Source organism: Nerophis lumbriciformis, linkage group LG38 (genome assembly GCF_033978685.3).
Source record: "Nerophis lumbriciformis linkage group LG38, RoL_Nlum_v2.1, whole genome shotgun sequence".
In the NCBI taxonomy this organism is placed as follows: domain Eukaryota; kingdom Metazoa; phylum Chordata; class Actinopteri; order Syngnathiformes; family Syngnathidae; genus Nerophis; species Nerophis lumbriciformis.
In genome coordinates, this window is record NC_084585.2 from 9,509,705 (window position 1) to 9,523,578 (window position 13,874).

At 44.4% G+C, this 13,874-nt stretch overlaps 1 protein-coding gene across 2 annotated transcripts in view; it reads right to left on the reverse strand.

The window, feature by feature from the left end:
• Nucleotides 1-13,874, reverse strand: part of LOC133578330 (collagen alpha-1(XVIII) chain-like) — a 51,381-nt gene continuing 37,507 nt past the window's right edge. For both annotated transcript variants that reach the window (XM_061932674.1, XM_061932672.1), the window contains 18 exons: nt 13,755-13,814; nt 13,595-13,672; nt 11,892-11,927; nt 7,542-7,595; nt 7,391-7,456; nt 7,270-7,320; nt 7,175-7,205; nt 7,049-7,102; nt 6,941-6,975; nt 6,740-6,859; nt 5,363-5,510; nt 5,216-5,280; nt 4,905-5,033; nt 4,789-4,821; nt 4,299-4,727; nt 4,036-4,233; nt 3,859-3,968; nt 1-548 (listed from right to left, as the gene is read on the reverse strand). In XM_061932674.1, the coding sequence (XP_061788658.1) occupies nt 335-548; nt 3,859-3,968; nt 4,036-4,233; nt 4,299-4,727; nt 4,789-4,821; nt 4,905-5,033; nt 5,216-5,280; nt 5,363-5,510; nt 6,740-6,859; nt 6,941-6,975; nt 7,049-7,102; nt 7,175-7,205; nt 7,270-7,320; nt 7,391-7,456; nt 7,542-7,595; nt 11,892-11,927; nt 13,595-13,672; nt 13,755-13,814 (1,911 nt within the window). In that variant the 3' untranslated portion in view covers nt 1-334. The remainder of the gene's footprint in view (nt 549-3,858; nt 3,969-4,035; nt 4,234-4,298; nt 4,728-4,788; nt 4,822-4,904; nt 5,034-5,215; nt 5,281-5,362; nt 5,511-6,739; nt 6,860-6,940; nt 6,976-7,048; nt 7,103-7,174; nt 7,206-7,269; nt 7,321-7,390; nt 7,457-7,541; nt 7,596-11,891; nt 11,928-13,594; nt 13,673-13,754; nt 13,815-13,874) is intronic.

Here is a 13,874-nt window from a genome sequence, read left to right on the forward strand (position 1 = left end):
GAATTATTTTGCAAAAAACTTAAACAAGACGTCAGTTAAAAGTTGAAAAAGAACAGGCACGCTTATTTAGAAAAACACACACAAAATATCCTTGTTATTGCAAAAAAAAAAAAACAGTTATTAGTTGTTTTCCTTTCAAATACATGATCTTGTTCATTGGAGCTTAGGTACGTTCAAATCTGTCCACAGTTACAGTCCAGTATACTGTAGCTTCTGTTTCACATATCCTATGATTATCTTGTGTAGCACCACTAAATGCAATTTAAAAAACAATGTGTAAGAGACCATTTAACAATGTTATAGCCCGTAGCAGGGTTCTTGTGTGTGTGTGTGCTTATCTCCTGGCCTGGCCAATGTAGCTGTTCTCCACACACAGCACAACATAGGAGCTGGAGCAGCTGCTGGAACTCTGCTGCAGCAAACTGCCACTCTGTAGCGACGCCGCCGTACCAGTCAGCGCAGGGCTGCTCACACGCCACGCCTCGCAGTAACTATCCACATGCCGCTGCCCATTAGTGGTTGTGCCGTGCCACATCATCTTCTCAGGCCTGGAAAAAACACGGCGTTATTTTTATTTTTGTCGATCGTGTGCAATGGATAAAGCCATCAACAAGCCCAAATCACGACCGAGAAAGAAACTGATGTTAAAGCTATAAAGCTAAGACGTGTGATAATGTGCAGACATACTCTGTAGGATCGATCAAACATTTATTTTAACTTTTTTTTTAGTTAACCATTTAAGAATGACAAGGCCATGAGCATTAAGCGCTTAAAGAACAATAAAGTGTTACATTGTTGGATAGTGGTTCCATGCCTCATTACAGATCATGTACACATTGATTTTGAGTAGAGATGTCCGATAATCAGAGGTGGGTAGAGTAGCCAGAAATTGTACTCAAGTAAGAGTACTGTTACTTTAGAGATTTATTACTCAAGTAAAAGTAAGGAGTAGTCACCCAAATATTTACTTGAGTAAAAGTAAAAAGTATGTTGTGAAAAAACTACTCAAGTACTGAGTAACTGATGAGTAACATACACACACACACACACACATATATATATATATATATATATATATATATATATATATATATATATATATATATATATATATATATATATATATATATATATATATATATATATATATATATATACATATACATTGATATATACAGTATATAATTTATATGTATTTATTTTGCTGTTTTTGTTTACATGTTAAAGATGTTTTAATGAATATACATGCATGTTTAACATATAGATTCCTTTCTTTCATGAAGACTAGAATATAAGTTGGTGTATTACCTGATTCTGATGACTTGCGTTGATTGTAATCAGACAGTAGTGATGATAACGTCCACGTTTTCAAATGGAGGAGAAGAAAAGTTCCTCCTTTCTGTCTAATACCACATGAAAGTGGTGGGTTTTTGGCATCTTATTTGTACAGCTTCCATATTCGTTTTTATACACTTTACAAGAAATATATTGGCGTCAAACTCCTTAGCTTGCTAGCTTGTTTGCGCTGGCTTTCGGAGACTCTTGTTTTGAAAGCGCAGGCGCGATGGAGCGGCACTTTTATTGTGAAGACAGGAACTGTGCAGTCAGTCTTTAGGCTTTTGACGGGATGTACGGTTGAAATAAAAAAGTATCTTTTTTCCTTCACACTTTTGATTGATTGATTGGAACTTTTATTAGTAGATTGCACAGTACAGTACATATTCCGTACAATTGACCACTAAATGGTAACACCCCAATAAGTTTTTCAACTTGTTTAAGTCAGGTCATGTGACCGCCTGGCTCTGTTTGATTGGTCCAACGTCACCAGTGACTGCATCTGATTGGTGGAACAAAGTGAAACGTCACCAGTAAGGCAGGCACTTTGAAGGTCTGTCTGACAGACCAAAACAAACAAAGCGTAGCGAGTAGCGAGCTGAATGTAGATAAAAGTAGCGGAGTAAAAGTAGCGTTCCTTCTCTATAAATATACTTAAGTAAAAGTAAAAGTATGTTGCATTAAAACTACTCTTAGAAGTACAATTTATCCCAAAAGTTACTCAAGTAGATGTAACGGAGTAAATGTAGCGCGTTACTACCCACCTCTGCCGATAATATCAGGCTGCCGATATCATCGGACGATAAATGCTTTAAAATGTATTATCGGAAATGATCAGTATCGGTTTCAAAAAGTAAAATGTATGACTTTTTAAAACGCCGCTGTGTACACGGACGTAGGGAGAAGTACAGAGCGCCAATAAACCTTAAAAGGCACTTCCTGTGCGTGCCGGCCCAATCACATAATATCTACGGCTTTTCACACACACAAGTGGATGCAAGGCATACTTGGTCAAAAGCCATACAGGTCACACTGAGGGTGGCCGTATAAACAACTTTAACACTGTTACAAATATGCGCCACACTGTGAACCCACACCAAACAAGAATGACAAACACATTTCGGGAGAACATCTGCACCGTAACACAACATAAACACAACAGAACAAATACCCAGAACCCCTTACAGCACTAACTCTTCTGGAACGCTCCAATATACACCCCCCCCCCTACCCCCTACCCAAAACCCCATCCCCCCTACCCACCCCAGAGCATGTCCCAAATTCCAAGCTGCTGTTTTGAGGCATGTTAAAAAAAAAAATGCACTTTGTGATTTCAATAATAAATATGGCAGTGCCATGTTGGCATTTTTTTTCCCATAACTTGAGTTGATTTATTTTGGAAAACCTTGTTACATTGTTTAATGCATCCAGCGGGGCATCGCAACAAAATTAGGCATAATAATGTGTTAATTCCACGACTGTATATATCGGTATCGGTTGATATCGAAATCGGTAATTAAGAGTTGGACTGTATCGGAATATCGGATATCGGCAAAAAAGCCATTATCGGACATCTCTACTAAGAATCATTTTTTGATATGATGTACTTAGTCCATAAGTACACAAACGTATACTTCATGTGCTAATTTTTATTTTTACACTTTTTTTTCAAAATTCCATTGTATGTTGTACTCTTCTGACACCACCAGATGGCAGTATAAGTGTCCACATAAGAGGCCATAAGACCCCAATTCAGTAGTGTACACAATTTTGGAAATAAGAGCTAAAAGGTGCTGTCCACGCATGTGGCCACTAAGGCCATTAGAGGTTTAATGAAAGACTGCAGTCCTTTCATAACTTCCTTTAATTAAACTTAGAATATTCATGCATAAGTGCTATAGCACATCCATGTGACGTTACCAAATGATCTCCGAGCTGCTCCCCTCACCTCCCAGAGGGTGAACACAGGGATGTGTCAAATGCAGAGGACAAATTTCACCACACCGAGTGTGTGTGTGACGATCGTTGGGACTTTAGCTAACTTTATTTAACTTTAACTTAAATTACTGACACCTGGATCAGTCAGTGAACAGTACCACATATCATTGTCACCATAGATTCAACAGCTGGTTGATGATGGGCAAAATCCAACAAAAAGATTTGACGATGAAAATCTTTAATCAAAGACAGCCCTGGTCGAAGGACATAACCCCTTCATCGGGCTCCTCACTATGATGAGGTCTTCCTCTAGCTTTGGGAGAGAAACAAACTGAAAGCAGAATGTTTCCAACTCCATGGCAGTACAGCTGGATTCCTCTCTCTAAACAGTTGATACCGAAGAGTAAACCAATAGAGCGCCCAGTTAACCAGTAGGCCATCTTCCGTGCACCCTGCCTCCCACTCTAAGTCAGCTGGGATAGGCCACAGCTTCCCTGTGACGGTCAACAGGAAATGGAAATGGCCAACTAATGGTCAATATCCCTGATTATCATCTATCTGTGCTATATTGATGCTTGAACGTACCATGTGCTGTCACGCAGAACATCTTTCCCATCAAAAGAGTAGATTGGGACATTCTCTTTCATTCTGTCTCCTCTAAACATGGCGTCCCAATTGTCAAACAGAATCTCGTCCTGGCAAGTAAGAAATGCACGTATGTTAATTATCTTTAGCTTTGCAAGTTGTTTTGTATACGATTACCTTCAGGTTGACTAAAGGCAAGCGGTCCCTGTCGGCTTTGCGGACAATGCTCTGTAAATCCTGGAGTTTGGAGGATAAGAAGGCCCGGAATGTTCCTTTCATCCCGATGGCTTGGGCCTGGGTGAAGCACAGGAAGTCGGCGCCCCGGATGCCCTGCATGGATCCAGTCTGGGGCTGGTTCAAGGCTATTAGGTGGAGCTGGAGAAACAGAAAATGAGTTCAAATCTCCTACAGTCAGCAGGTAAGTAAGTGACTTTCCTTACCCCTGGACCTGATGTGTGACGATGGGTCGGAGTGTGTGCCACAGGTGGATGGGGCCTTCGCTGAGGGGTTACTGCGTAGTATGGTGGCCGTTCATGGGATGAATGGATTGGATAACGACCATCTGGGTGGTCCACCCGTTCTGTGTAACTCGGGTATCTTGGGTCTGTTGGGGCCGGGTATTGTGGATCCGGCTGAGATGGGTATCGAGTGTCAGGATGGTATCTGGGATAGGGAAGGTTTGGCTCTCGGCTATCATGGTTTGTTTGGTACGGAGGGTTTGGCTGGCTGGTCCGATGTGGGTCAGGCTGGGAAGAATGGTCTGGATTTACCGGGACTGGACTCTGCGCATGCCCATAGGAGTCGTTGGAGTTATGGTGCGGGGAATACGGAACAACTGGTGGGGGTTCCACTGCTGCAACCTCATTGCCCTGCAACAGCGTTCAACATAAACAACCAAAATCCCAACATTTTGGAGATTTAAACACTCACGTCTTCACCCGGCAGAGGAATGTAGCCCCCTAGCTGAAAAGGTGACGCGACACATTATGTGAAAAAGCAACTTGGGTGACCGGTCTGTTTAATGAGAGCCAAGATGTCCTACTTACGTGGACTTGGCGAACCCCTTCTCTGACTCGTAAGTAAAGATCTGTCTGTTCTATGACATAAACCAGCGAGCCCTCTGGTTGTCTTCTGGCAGTAGCGGTCATGACATCGTAGGACTGTAGCACGGTCACCTGCATGCACAAAGACACACATCGGAATGATGCTGAGCACCTAATTGTCTTTTTCAGATCAAGGATGGCTAGAATCAAGCAACAAACTTGATATCTTTGTGCATCTTGAAGTGGCAACAAGAATTCAGTGCTAAAGGCACTTTAATTATTCAACTCTCCAGGTTATTTTTTGATTTTCTCACCCCCGACGAGTGTCCTGGTAATCCAGGGATTCCAGGTGGTCCAGCAGGTCCAGGAATACTGATGGCTGTCAGTCAAAATGGAAAGCAAGAAACCACATCAGAAGAAAATTGAACAGATGAAATGAATTCATTTGGTACCCAACATACTTTGTGTTCCCCTGTGAGGCCCAAGCAAGGCGGGTCCTGGAGGTCCAGGTGGCCCCGGTGGTCCTGGTTGACCATCATAGCCTCTTCCTGGTAAACCGGGTGGCCCCTGGGGACCCGGGGGGCCAACAATGGAGTCCCCTTGCGGGCCCTGGTTGGATAATATATACTTTATTGAGAGGAAGTAAAACGGATGAAGCACTTTTGTAAATTACACATTTTTTTTGGTTTGCTGCGCGAGTTAAAAACAAGAAAGGTATGTGATAGTAAGAGTGCACACTAATATTTTGGTGAAAGTCCATTGTTATTAGATCGTACCATGTGAGTATTATTAGAGAATAATGGAGGCTGTGCTGAAGGTCCCCTCGCTTGTCGAATGTGCACAGAAACATTCATTTTATATGGCTGTCCAAAGTCGGGACCCGGGGTGGACCGCTCGCCTGTGCATCGGTTGGGGACGTCTCTGCGCTGCTGACCTGTCTCCGCTCGGAATGGTCTCCTGCTGGCCCCATTATGGACTGGACTCTCACTATTATGTTAGATCCACTATGGACTGGACTCTCACAATATTATGCTAGATCCACTCGACGTCCATTGCACCAGTCGCCCTACTTTGGCCAGTATCAGACAGATATCGATTTGAAGTGTCAGATTTGACTGTCAGGTTTGTCACTGACAGTTTAGTTATGTTTTGAGTTTTTCCTCTGTTTGTCTTTATTTCCTGTCGGCGCTCTTATTTTGGTTATTTCCTACTTGTCTCCCTGAGTGCTGTGTCCCCTCAGCTGTGGCTGATCGGCACCTGGCCACACCTGGTGTCAATCAGCCAGCTGCTATTTAAACCTGCCTTCTCCTCCAGTCAGTGCTGGATTATTGTCGTTCCGACCTGTCTTTCCTACTTGTCGATGCCAGTGTAGCTGTAAGCGGTAGCGGTAAGCTATTTATTGTAGATGTTTGTAGCTTGCTGTCTTTTTGTTTCTCGTCTTCCAATTCCTGTTTTCCTGGCATCCTGTTTCCTGTTCCTAGTTCCTGGTTTGTGTTTTTTCCTTTATTTTATGAACATTAAATCTTGTTTTCCCGCACAATGCCTTCCACCTTCTCTGCATCTTGGGGTTCGTGTCCTACAAACTCTGACATTGACCATCCCTAGTATTCAGCATAGAGCTTCAATGGGACAGGTTATTCTCCAATGAGGATGCACGATACAGTAATTTTTTTTCTCAATCTAACAGGTATACTTATCCTATACCTGAACTATGCAGGAAGTGCATCACGTTAGACGATATTGATTACTAATTTCCTCATTCTTCAAGGGTGTGTGGACTTGTTTATGCAAAGAGCAACAGTATGTTCATCATTCAAACCACAAAACTAGGATCTCACCGGGGGTCCCGGGACACCCGGTGCTCCACTTCCTCCATAACGCGGGTCATAATATCCACCGCCTGGTTCTCCTTTCTCTCCTTTGAAGCCCGGATCTCCTGATTCACCTTTCAACTCGCTCTGGATACAGAAACATTGTACAACATCCAGTGTGTGAATGCTCCAAGTCCATGTAGTGTTACGCTGACACAGCAAGCTTACCTTAAAGGCGTATATGTCAAAGTTGGACTCAACACCTGAATCACAAGCAGGAAGTTCAGAATAGACCACAGAACACGAAGCCAAGACGTCGAGTGGAAGCTGCCTTACCTGGTTGGCTGGGTAGACCTGGTGTTCCACGGTCACCTTTCTCTCCTTTAGCAGCTGCAACATAAAGAAGCATACATTGAGATGATGCATTGTTTCAGATGACAGCCTAATATAACACACACTCACCTGGATAATGCCTGGAGTAGTCTTCAAATCCCTAAAACCACAAAAGAATGGAATATCAAAACAACCGCAGATGACTTGGATGCATCTCAACTCACTCTGGATGTCGGTCCAGGAGGTCCAGGTGGGCCCGGCGGACCTGGGGGACCCTGCACCAAAACAAAAATGGATGACTTGTTGTAGATGAAGTTCTGCTTCTGCATGAAAACATGTACTCACGGCGTATCCAGACCCGCCATCTGACTCTCCCTTCTGCCCTTTGACGCCGTTCAGTCCTGGTCGACCCTATGATGTGAAACATATTTTACCCTGACACACCGCATGCGTTGATGGGAATTTTTTAAAATTACAAACAAAAAAACACACTCACTGGTCGACCTGGAAAGCCGATTTCTCCTTTTGGGCCAGTAGGACCATAAGAGCCCTGGAAAAAAAAAAAGAAGCTTATACAGGTTTGTTTCCATCAATGAATTTAAATTAATCAGCTCAGTGATTCCCAACTGTGGGGAGGCGTGGCCGGCAGACCGACAGCGAGGCGGGGCACGCCGGGGCCGACGGCGAGATGGCGTGGCTGGCGGGCCAGCGGCGAGGGGCGCCGGGATCGTTGCCGTAATAAACATCAGGTGCGTGGATCGCCCGGCTGCTCCCAGTGTGTAAAAGAGCGGCAGCCGAGAACGACGGGGCGGAAGGAGCTGGAGAGACGTGAGCGCATGCAGCGCGAAATCAACGGGGAGCGAGGGACAGACGACGACGCGGGAGGCTGAATAGCGACTGGAAGAGCGAGCAGTGGAAGAGGAAGGAGCTGAAAAGCGACCCGACCAGAGACTGAGTACTATTGAAAAATAAACGAAGTCACAAACTGCTTGCAGTCATGTCAGTCCTTGGTGGTCCATGGAACCCTGACAGGGTGAGACAGTCACACCAACCAACTGTGCCGTGGCACATTACTGTGGCGTGAGATTATCCAATTCCACTTCAGTGGTGCCAGCGACACATCGTGACAAACGAAACCATTGCATTAATCAAATTAAGTTAATACTTTCTTGTGTTACTCTTCCACCAGATGAGGAAGTAGACAATTGACCAGTATATCCACCTGTTGTGCTGTGGTGTTTGTAATCATACTTGCCAACCTTGAGACCTCCGATTTCGGGAGGTGGGGGTGGGCGTGGTCTGGGTGGGACGGGGGCGTGGCTAAAAGGGGAGGAGTATATTTACAGCTAGAATTCACCAAGCCAAGTATTTCCTATATATATATATATATATATAGGAAATACTTGACGTTCAGTGATATCTAGCTAGCTAGCTATATACATATATATATATATATATATATATATATATATATTATATATATATATGTATATATATATATATATAAAATAAATACTTGAATTTCAGTGTACATTTATTTACACGTATACACACACGTAACACTCATCTACTCATTGTTGAGTTAAAGGTTGAATTGTCCATCCTTGTTCTATTCTCTGTCACTATTTTTCTAACCATGCTGAACACCCTCTCTGAGCATTGATGTGTGGCACGCACAAAAGTGCTTTCATCAAATGCACTAGATGGCAGTATTGTCCTGTTTAAGAGTGTCACAACATTGCTGTTTACGGCAGACGAACTGCTTTACGGTATACAAAAAAGTGACTGCTGTTGTTGTGTGTTGTTCCGCGCTGGGAGGACGTTAATCAAACTGCCTAACAATAAACCGACATAAGAAACCAAGAACTCGCCCTCCATCATTCTATAGTTATAACGTGATTGGGCAGGTACGCTTTTCTTATATTGTGGAGGACCTGAGTCCGCCTGAATTTTGGGAGATTTTCGGGAGAAAATTTGTCCCGGGAGGTTTTCGGGAGAGGCGCTGAATTTCGGGAGTCTTCCGGAAAATCCGGGAGGGTTGGCAAGTATGTTTGTAATTATTGTGACTTTTGCAATTGTGCTGTAGCTAAAAGTCGTTGTGTTGTGGCGTTTGCAATTGTTGTGACCTTTCTCGTCCACTGTAAAAATATGTGCCTTGGCTCAACAAAAGTTTGGGAAACCCAGCCTTTGGTGAGAATGTGTTATGTCTGATGCTAATATGCATTTTTATGCTGACTATACAAATATTTATTGCTCCGGATCATCTGTTGAACAGGCTGTTAATTCCTTGCTGAAAGCTTTTGTCGCTGTGCAGAATTCACTTAACTGGTTCTCAATGCTGACAAGACAAAACTTATGCTGTTTTCCAAACATAGGAAGGTGCCTCAAACTCCCCCGGTAGTGTCCACTTTTGAAGGGAATGTCACAGAAGTGGTGCATGAATATAAATACCTTGGTGACTCTCTCACTTTTAAACCTTTTATTTATCAACTGGTGAAGAAAGTAAAACTTAAATTGGGTTTTTTCTTCTGTAATAAGAGATGTTTTTCCCTTGGTGTAAAAAAAAGCGCCTTGTCTCTGCCACATTTTTATCTGTGCAAGATTATGGTGCGCCTAGAAATTCTGTCCATAAAAGTTATGAACAGAATCGGTGACAAAGGGCAGCCTTGGCGGAGTCCAACCCTCACTGGAAACGTGTCCGACTTACTACCGGCAATGCGGACCAAGCTGATCATACAGGGAGCAGACCGCCACAATCAGACAGTCCGATACCCCATACTCTCTGAGCACTCCCCACAGGACTTCCCGAGGGACACGGTCGAATGCCTTCTCCAAGTCCACAAAACACATGTAGACTGTTTGGGCAAACTCCCATGCACCCTCAAGGACCCTGCCGAGAGTATAGAGCTGGTCCACAGTTCCACGACCAGGACGAAAACCACACTGTTCCTCCTGAATCCGAGGTTTGACTATCCGGCGTAGCCTCCTCTCCAGTACACCTGAATAGACCTTACCGGGAAGGCTGAGGAGTGTGATCCCACGATAGTTAGAACACACCCTCCGGTTCCCCTTCTTAAAGAGAGGAACCACCACCCCGGTCTTTCTAGGCGCAGTCAAGGCGTTGAGGGGATCTGGTTTGGTGGCTGCAGGATTAGGTCTCTGCTTTTTGCAGATGATGTGGTCCTGATGGCTTCATCTGGCCAGGATCTTCAGCTCTCGCTGGATCGGTTCGCAGCCGAGTGTGAAGCGACTGGGATGAGAATCAGCACCTCCAAGTCCGAGTCCATGGTTCTCGCCCGGAAAAGGGTGGAATGCCATCTTCGGGTTGGGGAGGAGACCCTGCCCCAAGTGGAGGAGTTCAAGTACCTCGGAGTCTTGTTCACGAGTGAGGGAAGAGTGGATCGTGAAATCGACAGGCGGATCGGTGCGGCATCTTTAGTAATGCGGACGCTGTATCGATCCGTTGTGGTGAAGAAGGAGCTGAGCCGGAAGGCAAAGCTCTCAATTTACCGGTCGATCTACGTTCCCATCCTCACCTATGGTCATGAGCTTTGGGTTATGACCCGAAAGGACAAGATCACGAGTACAAGCGGCCGAAATGAGTTTCCTCCGCCGAGTGGCAGGGCTCTCCCTTAGAGATATGGTGAGAAGCTCTGTCATCCGGGGGGAGCTCAAAGTAAAGCCGCTGCTCCTCCACATCGAGAGGAGCCAGATGAGGTGGTTCGGGCATCTGGTCAGGATGCCACCCGATCGCCTCCCTCGGGAGGTGTTTAGGGCACGTCCGACCGGTAGGAGGCCACGGGGAAGACCCAGGACACGCTGGGAAGACTATGTCTCCCGGCTGGCCTGGGAACGCCTCGGGATCTCCCGGGAGGAGCTGGACGAAGTGGCTGGGGAGAGGGAAGTCTGGGCTTCCCTGCTTAGGCTGCTGCCCCCGCGACCCGACCTCGGATAAGCGGAAGAAGATGGATGGATGGATGGATAGATTATGGTGATCTTTTTTATATGAATGCTACTCATCCCTGTCTACAGATGGTGGACTGTGTTTACCAAGCTTCTTTGAGGTTCATCACAAACTGTAGAGCCATGACACACCACTGTGACTTGTACTCTCGGGTGGGATGGCCTTCTCTGTCCATTTGGTACATGTTTTATTTACAAGGCTCTTCTGGGACTATTGCTTGATTATATTTGTGCATTGATTTCACAGAGAAGTACGGACTCTTATGCTCTGAGATCCATCGATCAGCTGTTGCTCTTTGTCCCTTTTGCTCGCACTGAGCTCGGGAAAAAAGCTTTGCCCGGTGGTTGGAGTGTCCGCCCTGAGATCGGTAGGTTGTGAGTTCAAACCCCGGCCGAGTCATACCAAAGACTATAAAAATGGGAGCCATTACCTCCCTGTTTGGCACTCAGCATCAAGGGTTGGAATTGGGGGTTAAATCACCAAATCCCCACTGCTTCCCTCACCTCCCAGGGGGTGATCAAGGGTGATGGGTCAAATGCAGAGAATAATTTCGCCACACCTAGTGTGTGTCTGACAATCATTGGTACTTTAACTGTAACATTACTTTTGTCTATGCAGCTCCTTGTGCTTGGAACATGCTACAAAGGGACTGGAAGCTGACTGAATTTTTATTTATCCTTAAATGCTTTTAAATCTAAACTGAGAGCATTTGAAGGAGCCTCAGTTATCTCTAACTGTTTTACTTGATGTCCATCCGGTCATTGTATTTGTAACTCTGCTGCCTCTTGGCCAGTACTCCCTTGAAAAAGAGGTTCTTAATCTCAATGGGATTTTTCCTAGTTAAATAAAAAAATAAAATAAATGTATATGCAGAAAACATACTGGAGGTCCAACTGGGCCAGGAGGTCCAACGTCGCCCTGTGAACAGACACATAGTGGTACAGTATTTACACTCTACACGTGCAACTGGATGTAAAAGCAAACAGAAACATACAAACCCTGTTTCCATTTGAGTTGGGAAATTGTGTTAGATGTAAATATAAACGGAATACAATTATTTGCAAATCATTTTCAACCCATATTCAGTTGAATATGCTACAAAGACAACATATTTGATGTTCAAACTGATAAACATTTTTTGCAAATAATCATTAACTTTAGAATTTGATGCCAGCAACACGTGACAAAGAAGTTGGGAAAGGTGGCAATAAATACTGATAAAGTTGAGGAATGCTCATCAAACACTTATTTGGAACATCCCACAGGTGAGCAGGCAAATTGGGAACAGGTGGGTGCCATGATTGGGTGTAAAATAAAAAGATTCCATGAAATGCTCAGTCATTCACAAGCAAGGATGGGTCGAGGGTCACCACTTTGTCAACAAATGCGTGAGCAAATTGTTGAACAGTTTAAGAAAAACCTTTCTCAAGCAGCTATTGCAAGGAATTTAGGGATTTCACCATCTACGGTCAGTAATATCATCAAAGGGTTCAGAGAATCTGGAGAAATCACTGCACATAAGCAGCTAAGCCCGTGACCTTCGATCCCTCAGGCTATACTGCATCATCAAGCGACATCAGTGTGTAAAGGATATCACCACATGGGCTCAGGAACACATCAGAAACCCACTGTCAGTAACTACAGTTGGTCACTACATCTGTAACTGCAAGTTAATACTCTCCTATGCAAGGCGAAAACTGTTTATCAACAACACCCAGAAACGCTGTCGGTTTCGCTGGCCTGAGCTCATCTAAGATGGACTGATACAAAGTGGAAAAGTGTTCTGTGGTCTGACGAGTCCACATTTCAAATTGTTTTTGGAAACTGTGGACGTCGTGTCCTCCGGACCAAAGAGGAAAAGAACCATCCGGATTGTTATAGGCGCAAAGTTGAAAAGCCAGCATGTGTGATGGTACGGGGGTGTATTAGTGCCCAAGACATGGGTAACTTACACATTTGTGAAGGCACCATTAATGCTGAAAGGTACATACAGGTTTTGGATCAACATATGTTGCCATCCAAGCAACGTTACCATGGACGCCCCTGCTTATTTCAGCAAGACAATGCCAAGCCACGTGTTATATCAATGTGGCTTCATAGCAAAAGAGTGCGGGTACTAGACTGGCCTGCCTGTAGTCCAGACCTGTCTCCCATTGAAAATGTGTGGTGCATTATGAAGCCTAAAATACCACAACGGAGACCCCCGGACTGTTGAACAACTTAAGCTGTACATCAAGCAAGAATGGGAAAGAATTCCACCTGAGAAGCTTAAAAAATGTGTCTCCTCAGTTCCCAAACGTTTACTGAGTGTTGTTAAAAGGAAAGGCCATGTAACACAGTGGTGAACATGCCCTTTCCCAACTACTTTGGCACGTGTTGCAGCCATGAAATTCTAAGTTAATTATTATTTGCCAAAAAAAAATAAAATGTATGAGTTTGAACATCAAATATGTTGTCTTTGTAGTGCATTCAACTGAATATGGGTTGAAAATGATTTGCAAATCATTGTATTCCGTTTATATTTACATCTAACACAATTTCCCAACTCATATGGAAACAGGGTTTGTTTATTATGCCATAGTTACTTGATTTCCTGCCTCGCCCCCCAGGTAGAAAGGACGTCCATCGGGACCCATGACGATACCTGGCTCTCCTTTCTCACCCTGAACAAACCACATTCATTGCCCTTTAATGGCTGACTTAGTAAGGCGGTGTCATCAAGATTCGGAGAGTAGATTGGCTTACCTTAGGGGCAAAACCCGGAGAACCGGTGTCCCCCTTGTCCCCCTTCGGTCCTACTGGTCCCTTAAATAAAAACAATCGACATTGTGACTTATCTCAACTTTCTTGCATTGTACTTCAAGG